The following is an 18689-nucleotide window of genomic DNA, read 5'->3' as shown; positions in this document are numbered from 1 at the left end:
GGGATCGCATGGAATCTATTAAGGCTCCCACAGCTGAAAACTGGACCTCAAGGACTTCTAGCTCAAAACTTCATTCATATGATGGAGTCACAGCATCAATTCTTACCTTGTATTTGGATAATTGGGCCTTCTTCTCATAGAATTCAGTTTTGGGCTCCACTTGTGTGCGCAATATGGCTTGGTACTCTGTAAGCCACTGAGTCTGTGCCTTGTACTTGTCTGAGAATTCCTTTGACAACTGGAGACACTTCTCTAAGGTCATATGCTCCTTCCTGATAGAGCTGGCCAGCTCTTCAAGCTGCTCCATGTAATCACTGATCTCTTTCCTTAACTGGTCAGCTTTATTTCCTTCCATGTATTTAATAGCCCGGTCACCTTTCTCACGGGCAGATTTCAGCAAATTGTGGCCTACATCCATGTCACTCAAAAGAAGCTGTAAAGAAAAATATGGAGATTAACAGAGAAAGTAGATGGAGTCTTTATCCCTTTGACATCAAAATTAAAACAAAGGAAAACAAAGAGATGCTAGTAGCAATGTCTTTTTCAAACTACTGAGGCCAAAGAGATTGAGCAGGGAAGTGTGGAGAAGCTTGCACTTGTGCTGTTCATGCTGTAATTCAACACAATATTGTCAAGTGAGGATCTGGACTTCTCTCTCCAAGACTATCAGCTCATCACTTTTCATAAATCAAGAAATTCACTTTAAAACAGATAACTAAACAATTCAAATTCACTGTACTGTTTTATTGCAATACAATGAATGTGGACAGTAGATGTAGTGTGACTACTATATGTTTTATCACTTAGGTCAATATTTCAAAGGCTGGCTTAAGTGGAACAGATACAAGAAAATATAATTCTTCATTCTCCACTGCTTATTAAGTAGGGCTAGCTGGAAAAACAAAACAGTGTGCATCTCAGAAAGGAATTAAAGCTTTCATTAATTTAAAGAGACAATGTTTTAAAACCACAAAATAGAAATCAGCCAGTGGTGGTGAAATTTCAGGAGTTGAACTAGGAAATTTTATTTACGGAGTTTGTCAAATACAAAGTGCACAAGATAATATGGAATAGTTGAAAACTGTTCTTTGTCACAGTAGGTTTAAATATTGCAAGGAGACAGAGGAATTCATTCACAACTCTGAGGTAAAGTGTGAGTTTTACCACTGGGTTAGTTCAGTGGGAGGAAAGGAAGAGATTTGCTCCCCACAATCCATTTCTACAATAAAATTTATATCACATGATCGTTTGGGTGTCTTTTATTTTAAAGGTTTCAGAGTAGCAGCCGTGTTAGTCTGTATCCTCAAAAAGAACAGGAGTACTTGTGGCACCTTAGAGATTAACAAATAAGTTACAAGTACTCCTGTTCTTTTTATTTTAAACTAAATCAAAATATAAACACCCTCTATTAGAAGAGTGGGATTATACCATTTGGCATTATCCATGAATTTCACTATGAAGAGTTACCAAACTATTCATCCAATGTCATCGAACTCCACACACTAGGAGAACATCAAATTTTACACCCAATGCTCTCTATGCTGCTAACTACTCTGGACTGTTGGAATCAGAATTCTGAGTAATTGTGAGTATACCATTAAATGTGGACTAGTGTATGTGACTTAACGCATGAAGAAAAATGACTAACAAATCCCAAGTTCAGGTGTACTGTACATACCTCCAGTTTCTGCATTTTCTTCTCCATGGCTGTTTTATCCACTACATCAGTCTTGGTTATCACATTTTTAAAGTTCTGACTAGTGGCTCCATACCAATCTGTGTAAGTGCAGAAAGCTAATTCTGACTCCTCCATACTTCGAATCTCTTCTTCCAGGAACTTTATTTGTTCCTTTAAACAAATGTTGGAAACAGAAAGTGAAATGCGTATCATTGTGCATTTCTTGACAAAAGAATGTTTAATAAAAGCAACAAAATACTATTTTATGAAAGAATAATCAATTTACTAAGTTCATTGACTTGTAATTAATTCCTGTCATAGCCACCAGATAATTGTTCTCATGGGGGTTTTCTGTATTCTCTTCTCAATGTGTGTGTATAGCAATCACCAATGTTAAAATGGAGTAATACTTTAGCACTAAAGCAGGAAGGTACAGGTGATAAAATTCTATTTTATATTTTTAAGTGAATTTAGGCCTGATTTACACTAGGAAATTACGTAGGTGAAACATACACACCCTGAGCAATTACAGTTAAACTGACCTAACCCCCAGTGTAGACAGTTCTAGGTTGATGGGGGTAATTCTCCCACTGACATAGCTATCGCCTCTTGGGGTGCTGGGGTACCTATCCCTACAAGAGAAGCTCTCCTATCATAGGGTGACCAGATGTCCCAATTTTATAGGGACAGTCCCGATATTTCAGGCTCTCTCTTATATAGGCTCCTATTACCCCCTACCCCGTCCCGATTTTTCACACTTACTGTCTGGTCACCCTATCCTGTCGGCATAGGTAGCATCTTCACTGAAGCGCTGAAGTGGTGCAGCTATGCCGCTGCTGCAGCGTTTTAAGTGTAGATGTACCCTTAGTGACTGTGAGAGGTGTCAGATTGAAAGTACCATAATCTGAAGTGATCTGCAGAATGGACCTTGCCAGTTCAAGTTTTCCCACAACGCCTCACCAATGTGCCTCCTCCATGACAACATGAAGGCACTTCTCTAAAATTCATTCAGTGTCCATGCACACTGAACCCTCAACTTGTCTGCTGGGACAGCCAAGAGAGGCATCAGTCGGTATCCCCTGTGATGATTTTTTGTGATGTAGATAACTTACACAAACTGTCCATAAGAAAACAGAATATGACACCAACACATTTCACACAGATTGCTAAACACCCATGACATGATGACAATTTATGATTACTGCAGAAGTTGGCTGAAAGGTCTGTTTCCTATTAACAATGCCCTGATCCATCTAGCCCACTGAAATCTAGAGGGGAGGGTTCTTGTATGTGCACATTATATGATTGAGGATTCTACATCAATGAATAATTTGTGCTAACCGTGCCCAATAAATAATACCTACCTGTGTCTCCCCCTTTGCTGACATTGCATAATATTATAATGAATTAATTTCCATTACTTACCAGTACATGAAGGATAAGAGCTTGGTACCGAGAAGTGAGCTGGGTAGCTTGATTTCCCATTCTACTGGTAGTATGACTTTCCTCCAGGATTTGCTGAGCTAATACCCCAACTTCCTCAACATCATCTTTGTAGATTGTTATTTCTTCATGCCACTTCTGAGACAAAGAAGACAGACATTATCAAGTGTATGTGATTACAACTATGTGTCTTAACACTGGAAATGTAGTCTGGTCAGCAAGGCAGAGACACTCAGCACAGCCATGAGAGAGTGCACTGGATTCAATTCTGGTTCCCTCATCAAGAAAAGGATTGAATAGATTCCAGGTCCAGGACCAAACTCTTTTCTCAGTTGTGCCTGTGCACTCCACAGGCCAATTGAATTTCAGATCCCACACTGAGATTACAGCTCTGGCAAAATCATCTCTTCACCTGTAAGCGGAGCAAGTTTGATTTGGACTCCCTAAAAGGCAATGGCAATGTCATATTTACCGTCATTTTTCATCGTAGAACTACACTGTAATGTATAAACCATGTGTGATACACCTCTACCTCAATATAACACTGTCCTTGGGAACCAAAAAAAAAAAAAAAAAAAAAAAAAAAAAATCTTACTGTGTTATAGGTGAAACCGCGTTATATCAAACTTGCTTTGATCTGCCGGAGTGCGCAGCCCCGCCCCCCCCCCGGAGCACTGCTTTACCGCGTTATATCAGAAATCAAGTTATATCGGGTCGCGTTATATCGGGGTAGAGGTGTATATACAGGGTTTCTCAAACAGATGGACAGTGATTACCTTCATTTGCTGTAGTTGCATCTCCTTTGTTGCTCTGTCAGACTGCCGGCCAGTCCTGATATTAACTTTCTCCTCCAGGGTCTTAAGCCAGTCATCTACCTTCTGAAACTTTTTCTCCATTAACCTCAGTCTGTTTAGAGTAGTGTTTAGCTGGGTCCTGGCCTCAGAAAGCCTGTGCTGGTAAACTTGCCAATCCTGTCGCATGGACTCCAGTGCTCTGTCTTCTATCTGGGGTATGCCCCAAGGTATCACGTCCTCCCTGCCATGGAGCGCTGCATTTAGTAATGCCTGTCCCTCTGCACAACTGACCTGTAGTTCCTGCAAGTTTACAATTACAGGGATAACTTGTTTACATGTTTTACACTAACAGTGGTAATCATGTTTTGCAGAGTAGATAAAACCCTAGCTCCTTTGAAGTCAGTGGCAAAACTCCCTTTGACTTCAGTGGAGCCACGACATCACCCAGTGTATTTAAAGTTGAGTACCCTATACCACCTCAGTGGTAGTCTGGTCGTGAACACCTTAACACAGCCTGGCAGAGTGATTTTTTTTTTCTAACATGATCACGAGTGTTGCTCAATGAATTAAGGGATATATTTATGGCCAAAATGTGCTGTATGTTCCTCCCTTAGCTGCTGAGCTTATCAGCACTTCCAAAACATATGTCATCTTTGCTGGCATGGGCACTTGGGATCCCTGAGCCAATTCAGCACATCCTTGAACTCAAGGCTTTCAGGCTGGCAGCCAGCACACTACTTGCTTGCAAATGTGGTAACTTTTAAAAACAAATCTGTTTCATTAGATTCCTGGACCTGTTTTCCATTGCTCTTAGCTGGATGCTTATTTTTGCCCTATGTAGCTAAAAGCCACAAAGGGAACCACATTTTAAATAGTTGATTAAAAAAAAGGTATACAAAATCAGGAAACAGCTGGTTTGGAGGAGATTTATGGCCCAGATTTTTTAGTAATAAATATCCCTGTAAATATTTCACATACAATTACAAACAAATTCTCAGCATCCTTTATAGTTAAGCATTACAACCTGCTGGTTTTTACTCTGTTAGACTGTTGCCCGGTCCTGATATTAACTTTCTCCTCCAGGGTATGAAGCCAGTCTGGTTTTATTTTGAGACTGTGCAACTCAGGCTTGTCATAAATCCATTTGATACCAAAATGGACTAACCAAATTACAGAGTATGACGGTCCCCAGTTCTGATGAAGATATTTGAAACAGAAGAGACACTTGGGTGTTTGCTGTTCATTCCAGAACAGAATGAAAATGGCTTTAATAAAAAAGCCAAGAAGGGACCATCTGTTCAAACATTGCACAAGAGAAGAGCACAGCAGCCTGAAACTTATACTTCTTTTCACATTTATTGCTACGGAACAAAGATCCCATCCTTAATTTTAAGAAACTTTCCTTCCATGTAAATATTTTTAAAAGTATAGTTTTGTAGAGAGATATATACGCATATCCACACCGACTTTAATCCTTTAAAAAAATCATGTGTAAGATAGTGGGTATTTCACATTTGCAGACCTTCATCACAAATTGCCCCACCAACTTCATAAATATGTTATATTTGATTAATACTGTATAGCCCTTTTGTGTTATTGCTATGTCAAGAACAGGACTACAAAAAAAACCTCTCTCACTCAGTTGCTAAGTCATGAAAGACTTAAACTCAATGAACAAAATACTCTCTAATATGATACAACTTTTCTCTTAATCAGCTGAAATAAATCCATACTATCACGTTTCCTCTTCAGATCTCTTCAGTTCTGGCTTTTAGAACCTGACTGTACTTTACTGTAATACTGTTGACTATATTGTAGACTGAGAGTTGTACAAAGTTTTCTTTTTAAAGACTTAAATTCAGGCCAGATTTACTGCAGTCTGCAAAACTGCAAAAGTTTTGTGTGACTGTGGTCTTATGGGCTGATATATGGGGTCAACTGGAAGTCACAAAACTCAATCCCTAAAAGTCAACAGGATTTTAAACAGGAGTTTAAAGGCACCAGGACTGAGTGCACTAGTTGGGCAGCAAAGACCTCATACAAGAGTCCTTGTGCAAAATGTAAATCAATTAACAAGCCCAAAGCACACTATATCTAGAGCTCTACAAAACTTACCGGTTTCAGTTTGCAGTGGTTTGTGTGATCCACTTTGCCAGTTTTGGTTCATGAATACATTGATTCTTTGAGTTCTGAGTTCAAACTACCCCTGAAACTCTAAAAATGACTCAGCTGAAAATACTAGGTTTTACTTGATATTTTTGCTCTACTTCCACTGCATATTTAAATAAAATAGTAGTACCAATAACAACAATAATATAGTCAGAGCCATAAAAAGGAACTGTAAGAAACTGAAGAAAGCCTTTGATGAATCACAATATGTTGGGGAAGAGTCAACATGGCTATTTTAAAGGAAAATCATGCCTCACCACTCTATAACAACATTATTTGAGGATGTCAATAAGCACGTGGACAAGGGGGATCCCCAGTGTACTTGAACCTTCAGAAAGCCTTTTACAAGGTCCCACACCAGAGGCTCTTCACCAAACTAAGCAGTCATGGGATAAGAGGGAAGGTCCTCTCATCAATCAGTAACTGCTTAAAACATAAGAAACAAAGGATAGGACTAAATGGTCAGTTTTCACAATGGAAAGAAGTAAGTAGTAGGGTCTCTCAAGGATCTAGGACCTGTTCTGGTCAACTTATTCATAAATAATATGGAAAAGGGGGTGAACAGTGAGGTAACTCAATTTGCAGACCATACAAATTTACTAAAGATAGTTAAGTCCACAACTGATTACAAAGAGTTACAAAGGGATCACACAAAACTGGGTGACCGGGCAACAAAACGGCAGATGAAAGTCAATATTGAAAAGTGCAAATGTATATTGGAAAAAATAATCCGTACAATACATACAAAATGATGGGGTCTAAACTAGATGTTACCACTCAAGAAAGAGATCTTGGAGTCATCATAAATAGTTCTCTGTAAACATCTGCTTAATGTGCAACAGCAGTCAAAAAAGCTAACAATGTTAGGAACTATTAGGAAAGGGATAGATGATAAAACAGAAAACATTGTAATGAGGCTATATAAATCCATGGTGTGCCCACATCTTGAATACTGCATGCAGTACTGGTTTCCCCATCTCAAAAAAGATATATTAGAATTAGAAAAGGTGCAGAATAGGACAATGAAAATGATGAGGGGTATCGAACAGCTTCCATATGAGGAGAAATTAAAGAGACTGATAGTGTTCAGCTTAGAAAAAGAAACAACTAAGGGAGATGGATATCATAAAGGTCTATAAAATCATGAATGGTGTGGAGAAACAGAAGAGTAAAGTGTTATTTACACCTTCCCGTAACACAAGAACTAAGGGTCACCCAATGAAATTGATAGGCATCAGGTTTACAAACAAACAAAAGGAAGTACTTCTTCACACAACACAGTCAACCTGTGGAACTCATTGCCATGGGATGCTGTGAAAGCCAAAAGTCTAACTGGGTTAAAAAAAAAATTAAATAAGTTCATTGTAGGATAGCCATTTGTGAACCTATTAGCCAAGATGGTCAAGGATGTGACCCCATGCTCTGGGCATCTCGAAACCTCCAACTGCCAGAAGCTGGGATTGGACAACAGAGGATGGATCACACGATAATTGCTCTGTTCTGTTCATTCACTCTCAAACACCTGGTATTGGCCACTGTCAGAAAACAGGATACTGGGTGAGATGGACCATTGGTCTGACCCAGTATGGCTGTTCTTATGTTCTTAAGATGAACTAGTAGGCTGGAGGTGAATTGCTTGTCCCTTTGAAGTGAATGGGATTTTTGCCATTGATTTCATTGCAGTCAGGATTTCACTCTCATTTTGCACCAATACAATGGGTGACATATAGACTTCTCATTTGTATCCAGAAATCAAGTTGTTGGACAAAGTAAATGTCATTATTTGTGCCTGCAAATGGGAGGACCTGATGAAGTCCACTTGTAAAATCAAGGTCTGTAAGTCTTTTGCATGTCTAGAACGTGTTTTAAAAAACAACAGCAAAATAATTGCATTACTGTGCATTAATCCCCCCCCCCAGATAAACAAGGAATACAACCTCTCTGTCATGCCATTATTGTTATTGTATTTTACAAGTGGGATTCATTTAGATTGGGTGCCATGCCACACATACTATACCTGTAGGTCCCGGAGTGTTGACTCATGTGTCTGAGCATCACCTTCAAGATATGATAAACATTCAAGTTTTTCCTGTTCTTTTTCCAGCCATATTTCAAAGGCCTTCAGTTTTCTTTGGTACTCATGATGTAAGTGAAGCAGTTTCTCAGATTTGCTTACAGCCTCCTGTTTGTTAAAAATACTCCATTAGAGCCACAGCCAGTTAAGAGATTACAGAATCATAGAAACATAGAACTGGAAGGGACCTCGAGCGGTCATCTAGTACAGTCCTCTGCACTCAAGGCAGGACTAAGTATTGTAAGTTATAAATCCTAGAAATGGAATACAAAGTTGGATCTAGAGCTGCTTTCCCAAAGTTCAGGGGGTCTAGATTCAGGGGGATGGTTTGTGTAATTACAGAAAGAGGGGGACATCTATGAAGATAGAGATGTAGATTCAGATGGGAACTTTGGCTCAATTTGAGACTATTTGGATCTGCTCTTTTTGGTTTGAGACCACTTATAGTTAAAGCATTGATTAACAGTAACAATGGGCCTGATTTTTTTATTTCATTTACTTTGGTTTTTAAATTAGCACAACTCCAGTGACTTAATTGGAACTATTCCTTATTGCCATAAGTGTGAGCTCAGAATCTGGACCATTTTCTTTTCAGGAATTCAGACTCTTGTCAACTACATACAATAATAGTATTTAGAGTATATAATAGTGTTCATTATGGAGAATCTCAGAGTGTTTTGCTATATCTAAAGATGACTTTGCTGATCACTAAGAACTAGACTGTGAACCTTATACTTACACTGATAAACAATCACTTTCATGAGTAGTCCCTCTGATTTCACAATCTGGCCCAAAGGTACTGCCGTATCTGGGGCACACCACCATAGCCATCATATGGTCAGCAACATTACAGAATGGTGTTTTCGGGGGCAATACTAAAAGATTATCTGCAACTGAAACTGCAGGGGGAATTCTGTAATTACCAGCAGAGGAATTTCATCAGGACACTAAGGTTAAGTCCCATGCTTACTAGATGTGGCATTAGATCTTTGCTGACTACAAGAGGGTTAGGCTTCATTTTTACATCTCATGTAAAAGATAATGACCCAAGCATTATGCTGGACTACTGCTTCAGGACTGATTGAGAATCTCAACACTATTATTGCACCTGGGTTTCCCATCCAAATTTTGTCCAGGCCCTCACTGGTTATTTTTTTTTTTTTTAAATCAGATGCGACAAAACCACAGCCCAATGTGGCACGACTGCAGAAGGGTTTCTGCAAGTACACATAATTTTCAAAAGTTCATGATTTTGTAAGATAGTGTATTAAAACTGCTTCAGCCTTCATCAGTCTGTGACACAAAACTTTCCAGAATCCTTTCTGGGCTAGTGCTGGAACCCGCCAGCACTTACCACTGAGTGTAGCACTTACTCTGAGGGGTCATATGACATAGAAGTCAATGGGACTCAGCCCAGTAATAAGCACTATATGTAGTAGTAACTGTTTGTAAAATTAGGCCCTTGGTGAATTACTTAACAGTTTGTCTAGTGTTTACATTTGCTGTATGACATGCATTCATGGTCAAACAAAAATCCTTCTTTGTATTTGCACTGATGTTTCTAAGCTTTTGGTCCTGTTGGGCGAAATCCTAGCTGTACTAAAGTCAATGAGAGTTTTGCTTTTGAATTCAAAATAGCAAGATATATTAAATCTGCCCTCCAAATTATACACATTAAAAAATTCTGAAATAAAACAAACACAAACAAGCCCTCTCTCCCTCCACCCCAAACTCAAAGAAAAACATTGGAGTACTGCCAAGATAAACTGTACCATTGTCCTGTCTTTGAGGAACCTGTATCGTTCTTGGAGGTCCTGGAGTTCAAGCTGGGTTACATAATGCTCAGTCATGCCAGTGCCTTTTGCTTCAATAGTCTCTAGTAGGCTGTTGTGACTCAACACTTCTTCACTGAGTAACTGCATAACAGAGAGTAAATGGACAGGTTTACTAATGATCAATATTCAAACAAGTCCAGAGGCAGCGTGTTTGTAAGGTAATTAGTGTGGTTTTTTTGGTCTGTTTGTTGCTTAGATACTTACAGATTCTGCTCTCAATAGGTCTGCAGAGGCCTAAGTGATAGTGGAATTGTGCCCATTTAATTTATTATGGTTCAGGTTCCTCCAAGTGCAAGACTAATTTCTTCCACCTTACTATTTCTCTCAAACACATAGCAGTGTTTGCATTAGGAAAAAAACCAAAGCCAGAGATCACTATCAAAATAGAACTCTACTGCACATACCCCTCTCTCCCTTCGGAGAGGATGAAAATGGGAATGAATCACAGTCAGATGTTAGCCACATTGCTTAATGCACTACTCAAAAGCACTCAGATATTAAAGTGGTTAAGGGTGTGCATGTGTGTAAGAAACTATCTAACATAACACTTCACTGGAGAAGTAACTGCAATAATGACACTGCATGGCAATTAATAACCACCTGGATCAAGCACCTGAGGCTTCACTTTGGGCCCTTAACTCCTTTAAATGGCTATTTACTTCAATCAAATGTCTGACTCAAAAACACATTATTACTTAACTACATGCAATGTATGACTATAATGCAGAATGGGTCTGATTCATTGTTGCCCAGCACTCTGTGTAGTTATATACACCAGCACCGAAGCAATGCTGTGAAATAAAACATATCCATTCTAATTTGGTAGCATATTGTGCCATTTTGCACAAGAATATGAGAGAATGATGAGAATATAAACTTGAAGATTTATCTCTATGGCTTTTTTTTTTTTTTTTTTTAAGTCCGATGGCCAAAATTTGAACTTCACCCTATCATGGATAGATTTCCTGTCTAGTATGGTTTATAGTACTGTTCTCCCCCCCCCCCCCGAAATTAATGGCTGCTGCAGCAGATTTTAATGAGGAAACAGGACTTCAATCTGAACAGCTATCTGCCAGATTTCTAGTGCGTACACCAGGGTAGCATCTAGGTATCAAACATTTGTATCTGTCTGTTTAGACATCATCGTAATTTTTATTCCATTGTAACATACAATAAAACTATTACTCATACAACCAAGGAGGATTTTTCTTAAGAATATAGTAACAGTAAACAAACCCTTGCTTTGCTGAGGACAGCTGTTTTTTCCCTCAGCTCTGCACACTGTCTCTCAGAAGCATTCATGCTCGCTTCTACTTTGTCCATCCAGCTGGAAAATTTACGAACATCATCCTGGTAACTTGTCCACTTCGACAGTGCTCCGTCCAGCTGACTACAATTTAAAAATACATATCAGTTGATATTCAGTATCTCATGTTATTCTAGCAATGAGATAAGGCAATAAACAGTCATTCAAGCTTTATGTTTTTTAGGGGGACAGAACGAAAGGAGACATGTAATATGCTGAACTGCCCTACGAAAAATTGCAAGAAACTGTGGTCTGCTACAGATCTTGGCTGGCTAATATATAGAAGGGTACCAATGCTGAAGCTACTTGCTCACATCTGAAAAGGGACAGTAAAGGACATTAGTGGTGGACACAGGATGCTTGCAGTCCCAGCATATCCCTCAATCATGTGTTCATTAGCTGTAGTAAATATATGGGTAAAGCATGGTATAAAGGAATAGAATCTGTAAGTCTTGACTCCAAGTACCCTACTTTATATCTTATCACATATTAGGGAGCAGACACTATCTACTGACAAATAGTCTTGGTTGAAACTTGGTTTGAAACTTGGAAACGTTTGTATTTAGTGATGCTCACCATATCAGACCGCATTTTTCTGTATTTCCTATTTAAGTATTATCACCATGACTCTCATTGACAGTGATGGAATTACTATCATAACATTTTACATAACATTGTTCCAGCCTTTGAGGTCATGAGTACCTCCTGAGAAGTGCCTAGTGCCAAACAGTTCTACTGAAGTCCGGATCTTGGAGGATTTTGCCCTTAATTTTCTTAATGTCCCTTTTATTTGGATTTCATACCATGATTTTCATACAGCAGAGAGATTAAAATAACTGAATGAAACTTAAAATATCTGAAAATAAAGCTTACAATCAAATTATTAATACAGAGTCCATTTTTAATGGTAACAATAACGGCCTGTTTACACAGTGAATTAGTGTGTGGCAAGCTAAGGTGTGAATCTACAGCACACCAGTTGTCACATAATAACTCGCTGTATGGATACATGCAGTAAGAGTCCCAGAATGCCCTGCAGTAGTGTCCACATGGCAAGTTACAGCGTGGCAAGTTGGTGCGCTGTAGATTCACAACGTGGCTTGCCGCGCACTAATCTGTTGCATAGACAAGCCCTGAGACTAGAATTGTAGTAACTTTTAGTGGACCAACTTCTGTTGGTGAGAGAGAGCTACAAGGAGCTCTTCTTCAGGGCTGGGAAATGTACTAAGAGTGTCACAACTAAACACAAGCCATAAATACAGTGTCTTTATTAAGACCATGATTTTTATTCAACTATTACTTTTTAAAATATTTTTAATAAAAATCATGGTCTTAATAAAGACACTTGAGTTACGGCTTATTACAACAATCTGTATCTCACAACCCCCCTTTTTGTCCTATGACTACAGGGGTGTTAACTAGCCACTTCACTTTGAATGGTCCCTTAGAATTGTGCTCACTACTTAGGCTAAAATATCTGTTCCACTTTGCATTTAGCTGTGACACACACACACACACAACACCTTTCCCAGACCTGAAGAAGAGCTCTGTGCAGCTTGAAAGATTGTCTCTCTCACCAACAGATTTTGGTCCAATGAAAGCTATTACCTCACCCGCTTTGCCTGTCTTGTAATCATACAACTTCTGGAGATAATGCTAATATTTTCAACTGTGTTGTCTTCTGTTACCATTCCCCACTCACATCTCTTTTTACCTTTTACAGTGAATGCAAGAGGACAAGAGAGAAGCCCACGTTTCCTTAAGCGTCTGTAACTGTTGTTCAATGACAGGCACTCCCTCTGGAGAAGTGTTTTGCAGAACAGATTCTCCTCTTGTCAACATCATTTTCATCTCGATTTCCTTCTCCTGCTTCACCGATAACAGTCCCTAGAAAGCAAACCGATCTTGTTCTAGCCTCATTGTTGCGGCATGTATACAGTCCTTCTCCCACAAAAGAGAGGAAATGATTAATAAACATCATTAGAAAAGGAGTTGCTACACTACACCCTGAATGGATTGTACAAGCTGTTTATCGGGAGGATGGGCTTGACAGCTGGGCCTCCCTAGTGAAAGAGGCCTTTCAAAGGAAGAGTTTGGGCCATAAGAGAAACCCTAGCACTCAGGGAGAGAGACCATTTTCCTGGAATCTGGGCAGAAAGGACTTTGTTCGACAGATTTCAGAGCTGAACACTATAGAGGAGAAGAGACTAGGAACTAGAACTCTCAATATTTCTATAGTGATCCACGGAGAACTGGAGATATTTTGTGGTGAAAAAGCCCTTCTGCTGTGGTGCTGAAATAAAACTGTGTTTAAGACCTACCTACAACACTGATGTGCCTCAACTTTTGCAATCCGGTGACCCCAGTATTGCCAGCTCTCACAATTTTATCACATCTTGCAGCATTTGGCGTTCTTCCTAAACCCCAGCTCCTGGAGTTGTGTGCATATGGGGTTTTCAGCTTTCATTAAAAATAAAAAAGTAACTGTCTAGCTCTTATGGTTGTGCAGAAAAGTCTGAAAACATTGAGTGTGACGGCCCCTCAAAACAGAAGGCAAATGAAAAGAATGCTAAATTTATTATTTGGTTAAAAACATGAGATTTCAACTCTCTCATAATTTTTGGGGCCTGACTCAGGATTTTTAAATGCTGGAGATTGACAATGCTGGGGATGCCCAGTGTCACAGACAATAACAAACATGATCATCCACCACCTTTTTATTTTTTTGGGGTAGAGCATTGCAACATTTTCTGTACAGTGATATCAGTTGGCATATTTTCTCTAAGTGCAATGCTCCCCCCAACCGTGGTGTGGCAGTGTAGCACCCTCGATGCAAGATTCTATCTGAAAGCCACAATTAGGGTTACCATATTTGAACATTGAAAAAATGAGGACACTCCAAGGAGGCCCCCGGCCCCGCCCAAACTCCGCCCCCATTCCAACCCCTCCCCAAAGTCCCTACCCCATTGGACCACTTCCCCAAATCCACGCCCCGGCCCCACTTCCTCCCCTGATCGCGCCACATTCTCCCTCCTCCCCCTTCCCTCCCAGCCACCCAAAACAGCTGCCTCCTCCACAGGCTCTAACTTTCCCGGCTCCTGCCACTCTCCAGCCCATGCGCCCCGAGCTGGGTGCTTCCCCTGCGCAGCAGCAGCCGGAGCCCGGGGGGGGGGGGGCAGGAAGTTGCTTCGGGCCCCAGGCCTGCCCCCGAGCTGGGCATCCCAGCCCCAACGCGCTCCCACCTGCAAGGCTGCATCCCAACCGCGGGCTCCCACTTTGGCCAGGCTGGAGCAGAGAAGTGCTGCGTGCGTGGCCTAGGCCTTGCCCCCTGGCTCAGGGGGGCCTCCACCGCGCTACCAGCTGGACTCGGCGAGGCTGTGGCAGCTCAGGCCGGGTGGCTGCGGGAGGCGCTGCAGCACGGGCCCTTCCCAGGGGGGAGGGCTCCCGGGAGCCACCGCCGTGCACTGAGAAACTGTCCCCTGTGCCGGGACCCTCCCCCCGGCCAGCGGCTCCGTGGGGGGGGAGGGGGAGGCAGTCCTGGCTGCATGGACCGCTGGCAGGGGGGCTCCTTGCACAGCCGGGGCGAAGGAGGGTGAGTAAGGCTCTGCCAGAGCCGCAGGGGATGCTCAGAGGAGGGAGAAGCAGCCACGGGTCTCCCCACCTGCAGCTGGCTGCAGAGACGCCACCGCTCCTAGCCTTGGGGTTGCAGCGCACTGGGGGGGGGGGGGCAGGGAAGTTGCAATCCACAGGCTGCAGCAAGCTGACACCCCAAGAGGAGAGGGTAGGGTTATCATAACATCCAGAAAATAAGAATGTTTTTATATATTTAAAAAATCCTCCCGGATGGCGATTAACAACTAAAAAGCCGGACACGTCCGGGAAAATACAGACATATGGTAACCCTAGCCACAATCTATCCCGAATGAGCAATGCATTAGTTACTACAAAAAAAACAACAAACTACGTGATCAGAATGTTATGGTTACACAATACAGCACTTAAGTCACTAGTAAAATTTGACAGAGTACGATTGTGTAACTAAAGAAAATATCATACTTTCTCCATAGCCTTAGTTAACCATGTATTATCTTGAAACTTTTTCTTCAATATTTACACCATTGTCCATGTCACAATGGTCCAGTATATCTTTATCTCATTTACAAAAGCCCATTTTACTCCAAAAGGCAACATTTTTTCAATTTTTTTTTGACGTACATGAAAAATTGGTGTTTGAATTTTGCAAACTTACAGTGGTCACTATTTCATAGCAACTGAAATAATGGGTCCTATGTGTGTCATCTTTGTATCCATTTGTTTACATACCTCCAGCTTTAACATTCTGCTGTCTAGAACACTTTTGTCTGCTGTAGGGAGACAGTAAGATTCCAGCATATGAACTGCATCAGCCGTCCAGTCCTGGAGTTCTTTCATGCCATGAGAGAACTGATGGTGCTCTGCAACAATCCTATCCATTCTGGAAACTTTTTCCTGAAATTCATATGGAAATTAACACTCCCAATCATTTCAGTGAGTGCTCAGTATGCACTTAGAGCTTTAGATGCAGGTGGCTAAACTGTGTCTACCATATTTCATGCATATGTTGCATGCTCAAATGCGTATACGTGCAGTTATCTACTTTGCATATACAAACATGAGTGGTGCACACACTATATGCATGTGCCAATTTTACAAGTACACTCCATTTAGTCCCCCATATTAGAAGATTTGGCTCTTCAAATGCTCCCTTTTTCAGTCTATTCAAAGTATCAACAGATCTAAAGTGTTTAAACAAATCAGTAAGTCTCCTAAAAAACGACACTAGCAAAACCATTTGAAGGACCTAGTTACAAGTGAGAATTTTTTTTTACGTAAAGTGGCCATTTTCATTTACATTTTTTCGATTAATAGATTCCATGGTCAGGAGGGATCACTGTGATAATCTAATCTACCCACCTGTATAACACAGGCCATAGAACTTCCCCCAAATAATTACCAGAGCAGTTCTTTTAGAAAAGCATCCAACCTTGATTTAAAAATTGTCAGTGGTGGGGAATCTACAACAACAATTGGTAAATTGTTCTAATGGTTAATTATTCTCACCATTAAAAAAGTATGTCTTATTTGCAGTCTAAATTTGTCTACATGCAATTTTCAGTCATTGGATCATATTATTAAACCTCTCAGATCCATTGAAAAGCCCATTATTAAATATCTGTTCCAGATGCACATATCTATAGATTGTAATCAATTCACTCCTTAACACTCTCTTTGTTAAGCTAAATACATTGAGCTTTTAGAGGCTAATCACTGTAAGGCATGTTTTTTAATCCTTTAATCATTCTCGTGACTCTTCTCTGAGCCCTCTCCAAATTATCAACATCCTTCTTGAATTGTGGACACCAGAACTGGACATAGTATTCTAGCAGCAGTCACACAAATGCCAAATATACAGGTAAAATAATCTCTCTACCTCTACTCGAGATTCCCTGGCCAGAGCATCACAGTTGGAGCTCATGTTCAAGTAATTCTCTGCTCCCACCATAAAACTTTTTCACAGTTACTGCTCCCCAGTATAGAGTCCCCCATTCTGTAAGGATGCCCTATATTCTCTGTTCCTAATGAATACATTTACATTTAGCCATACCAAAACACGTAATGTTTGCTTGTGCCCAGTTTACCAAGTGATCCACATCTGAATCAATGACCTGTTTTCTTCATTATTTCCCACTCCCCAAATTTGTGTGTCATCCGCAAACTTTATCAGTGAGGATTTTATGTTTTCTTTCAGTTCACTGATAAAAATATTAAATAGCATAGGGCCAAGAACTGGTCCCTGAGGGATCCCACAGGAAACACAGCCACTCAATGATAATTCCCCATTTACAATTACATTTTGAGATCTATCAGTTAGCCACTTCAATATATACTCTATACAGAGCTAAATACAAAGAATGATTAAAATAATATTAGATACTAGCGCTTAACTCTATAAAAATATGTATACTTCATAGTCTATCATCCTTCTAGAGGATGGACACAAAACCTGACCTTGTGGACAGTAAATTCACTCCTTAATTTTAGTTACTATCTTTAACTCAACCCATTGTGTCTATGTTCTGAAGTGTCATATGGCAGAGAGATTTAGAGTAGTTAATGGACCCCAAATTGCATATAATTTCTAATTTGAATTTGTCTCACTTCAGTTTCAAGCCATTGGTTTTTGTTAGACCTTATTTCCATTTTCTTACATTTATATGTGGACCTTGCCCAACCTTACCAATGCCTTCATCATCTCAGGACTGACTTACTTCAATACACTCCGTACAGGGCTGCACCTGAAGATCACTTAGAAACTTCTGGTAGTACAGAATGTGAGAACACACTTTTGTAGAAGGCATATAACAGCGCCGTGCAAGCAGTAGCACTCTGCGGATGCATTGGGTACAGATCTTTGGGATTGCCCCATATAGGAAAGTACACAGAGCCCGGAGTGCGTGACATTCCACAAACTCCCATTCTCTGACTTTAAGATGTGCAAGGAATTCCATTAGTTTCAACTTGTGAGAATTTCCCCATATTCCTTTTCCCTTCCTGTGTTTATTTTTTTTTTAAATCAAGAAGAGCGGGATATGGCCCTATAAACAATTTTTTTTTACATTATATGACGATATGTTTCATAATTCTCTATTTGTAGACACTTAGTTGACAAATTAACAAATTAGTAATTATTAATAATAGAAATGAGATCATTTAATTAAATGGTCTCAAATAACACTTCTAATATTCATAATTGTTTATATTACAGTAGTGCCTGTAGTCTCCAACTGAGATCAAGGCCCCACCACGATAGGCATCACAGGAGTGATAGTCCTTGTCCTAAACAGCTTACAATCCAAATCGACAAGGAAGACAGAAGATAAGAGGGGAAAGTGAGGCACACAGTGATGAGCTGACTTGCCTGATGTCACAAAGCAGGTCAGTGGGATAGATGGGAATAGGATGCAGGTCTCCCAGCCTCAATCCAGTGCCCAAGCCACTGGAGAATGCTACTTCGCTCGGATAACTCAAAAGCACACTAACAGCTAACAAATGCTTTTTAAAAATGCTGAAACCAATCTACCAACTTCTAGACACAGAAATTCATAATGCAGATAATAAACTTTAAGATAAGGATTGGCTAAGTATTAGCAACATTTCAGTATTGTGACTCTGTATAAAATACCCCCAGGTTTTGAAAAATAATTACAGGTACCTTACATGCTCCTGGGGATACTAATTATCAAACTAAATTATCCTAAATGCTGTAAATCATGGCTTGCTTTTATTTCCATTCAAAACACCTAAATTTGTTTCATTTCAAACATAACTCCCTACAAATTATCACTTGGGG

General features: G+C 40.2%; 1 protein-coding gene across 2 annotated transcripts in view; it reads right to left on the bottom strand.

Annotated features, from left to right (window-relative positions):
- Positions 1-18689, bottom strand: part of SYNE1 (spectrin repeat containing nuclear envelope protein 1) — a 475430-nt gene that overhangs the window by 223302 nt on the left and 233439 nt on the right. For both annotated transcript variants that reach the window (XM_034765383.1, XM_034765382.1), the window contains exons 61-69: positions 15623-15787; positions 13014-13186; positions 11230-11383; positions 9931-10074; positions 8102-8266; positions 3898-4215; positions 3104-3259; positions 1679-1849; positions 107-433 (exon numbers count right to left, since the gene is read on the bottom strand). In XM_034765383.1, the coding sequence (XP_034621274.1) occupies positions 107-433; positions 1679-1849; positions 3104-3259; positions 3898-4215; positions 8102-8266; positions 9931-10074; positions 11230-11383; positions 13014-13186; positions 15623-15787 (1773 nt within the window). The remainder of the gene's footprint in view (positions 1-106; positions 434-1678; positions 1850-3103; positions 3260-3897; positions 4216-8101; positions 8267-9930; positions 10075-11229; positions 11384-13013; positions 13187-15622; positions 15788-18689) is intronic.

Source organism: Trachemys scripta, chromosome 3 (genome assembly GCF_013100865.1).
Source record: "Trachemys scripta elegans isolate TJP31775 chromosome 3, CAS_Tse_1.0, whole genome shotgun sequence".
Taxonomy (NCBI): domain Eukaryota; kingdom Metazoa; phylum Chordata; order Testudines; family Emydidae; genus Trachemys; species Trachemys scripta.
This window is presented reverse-complemented; position numbering and strand designations above follow the sequence as displayed.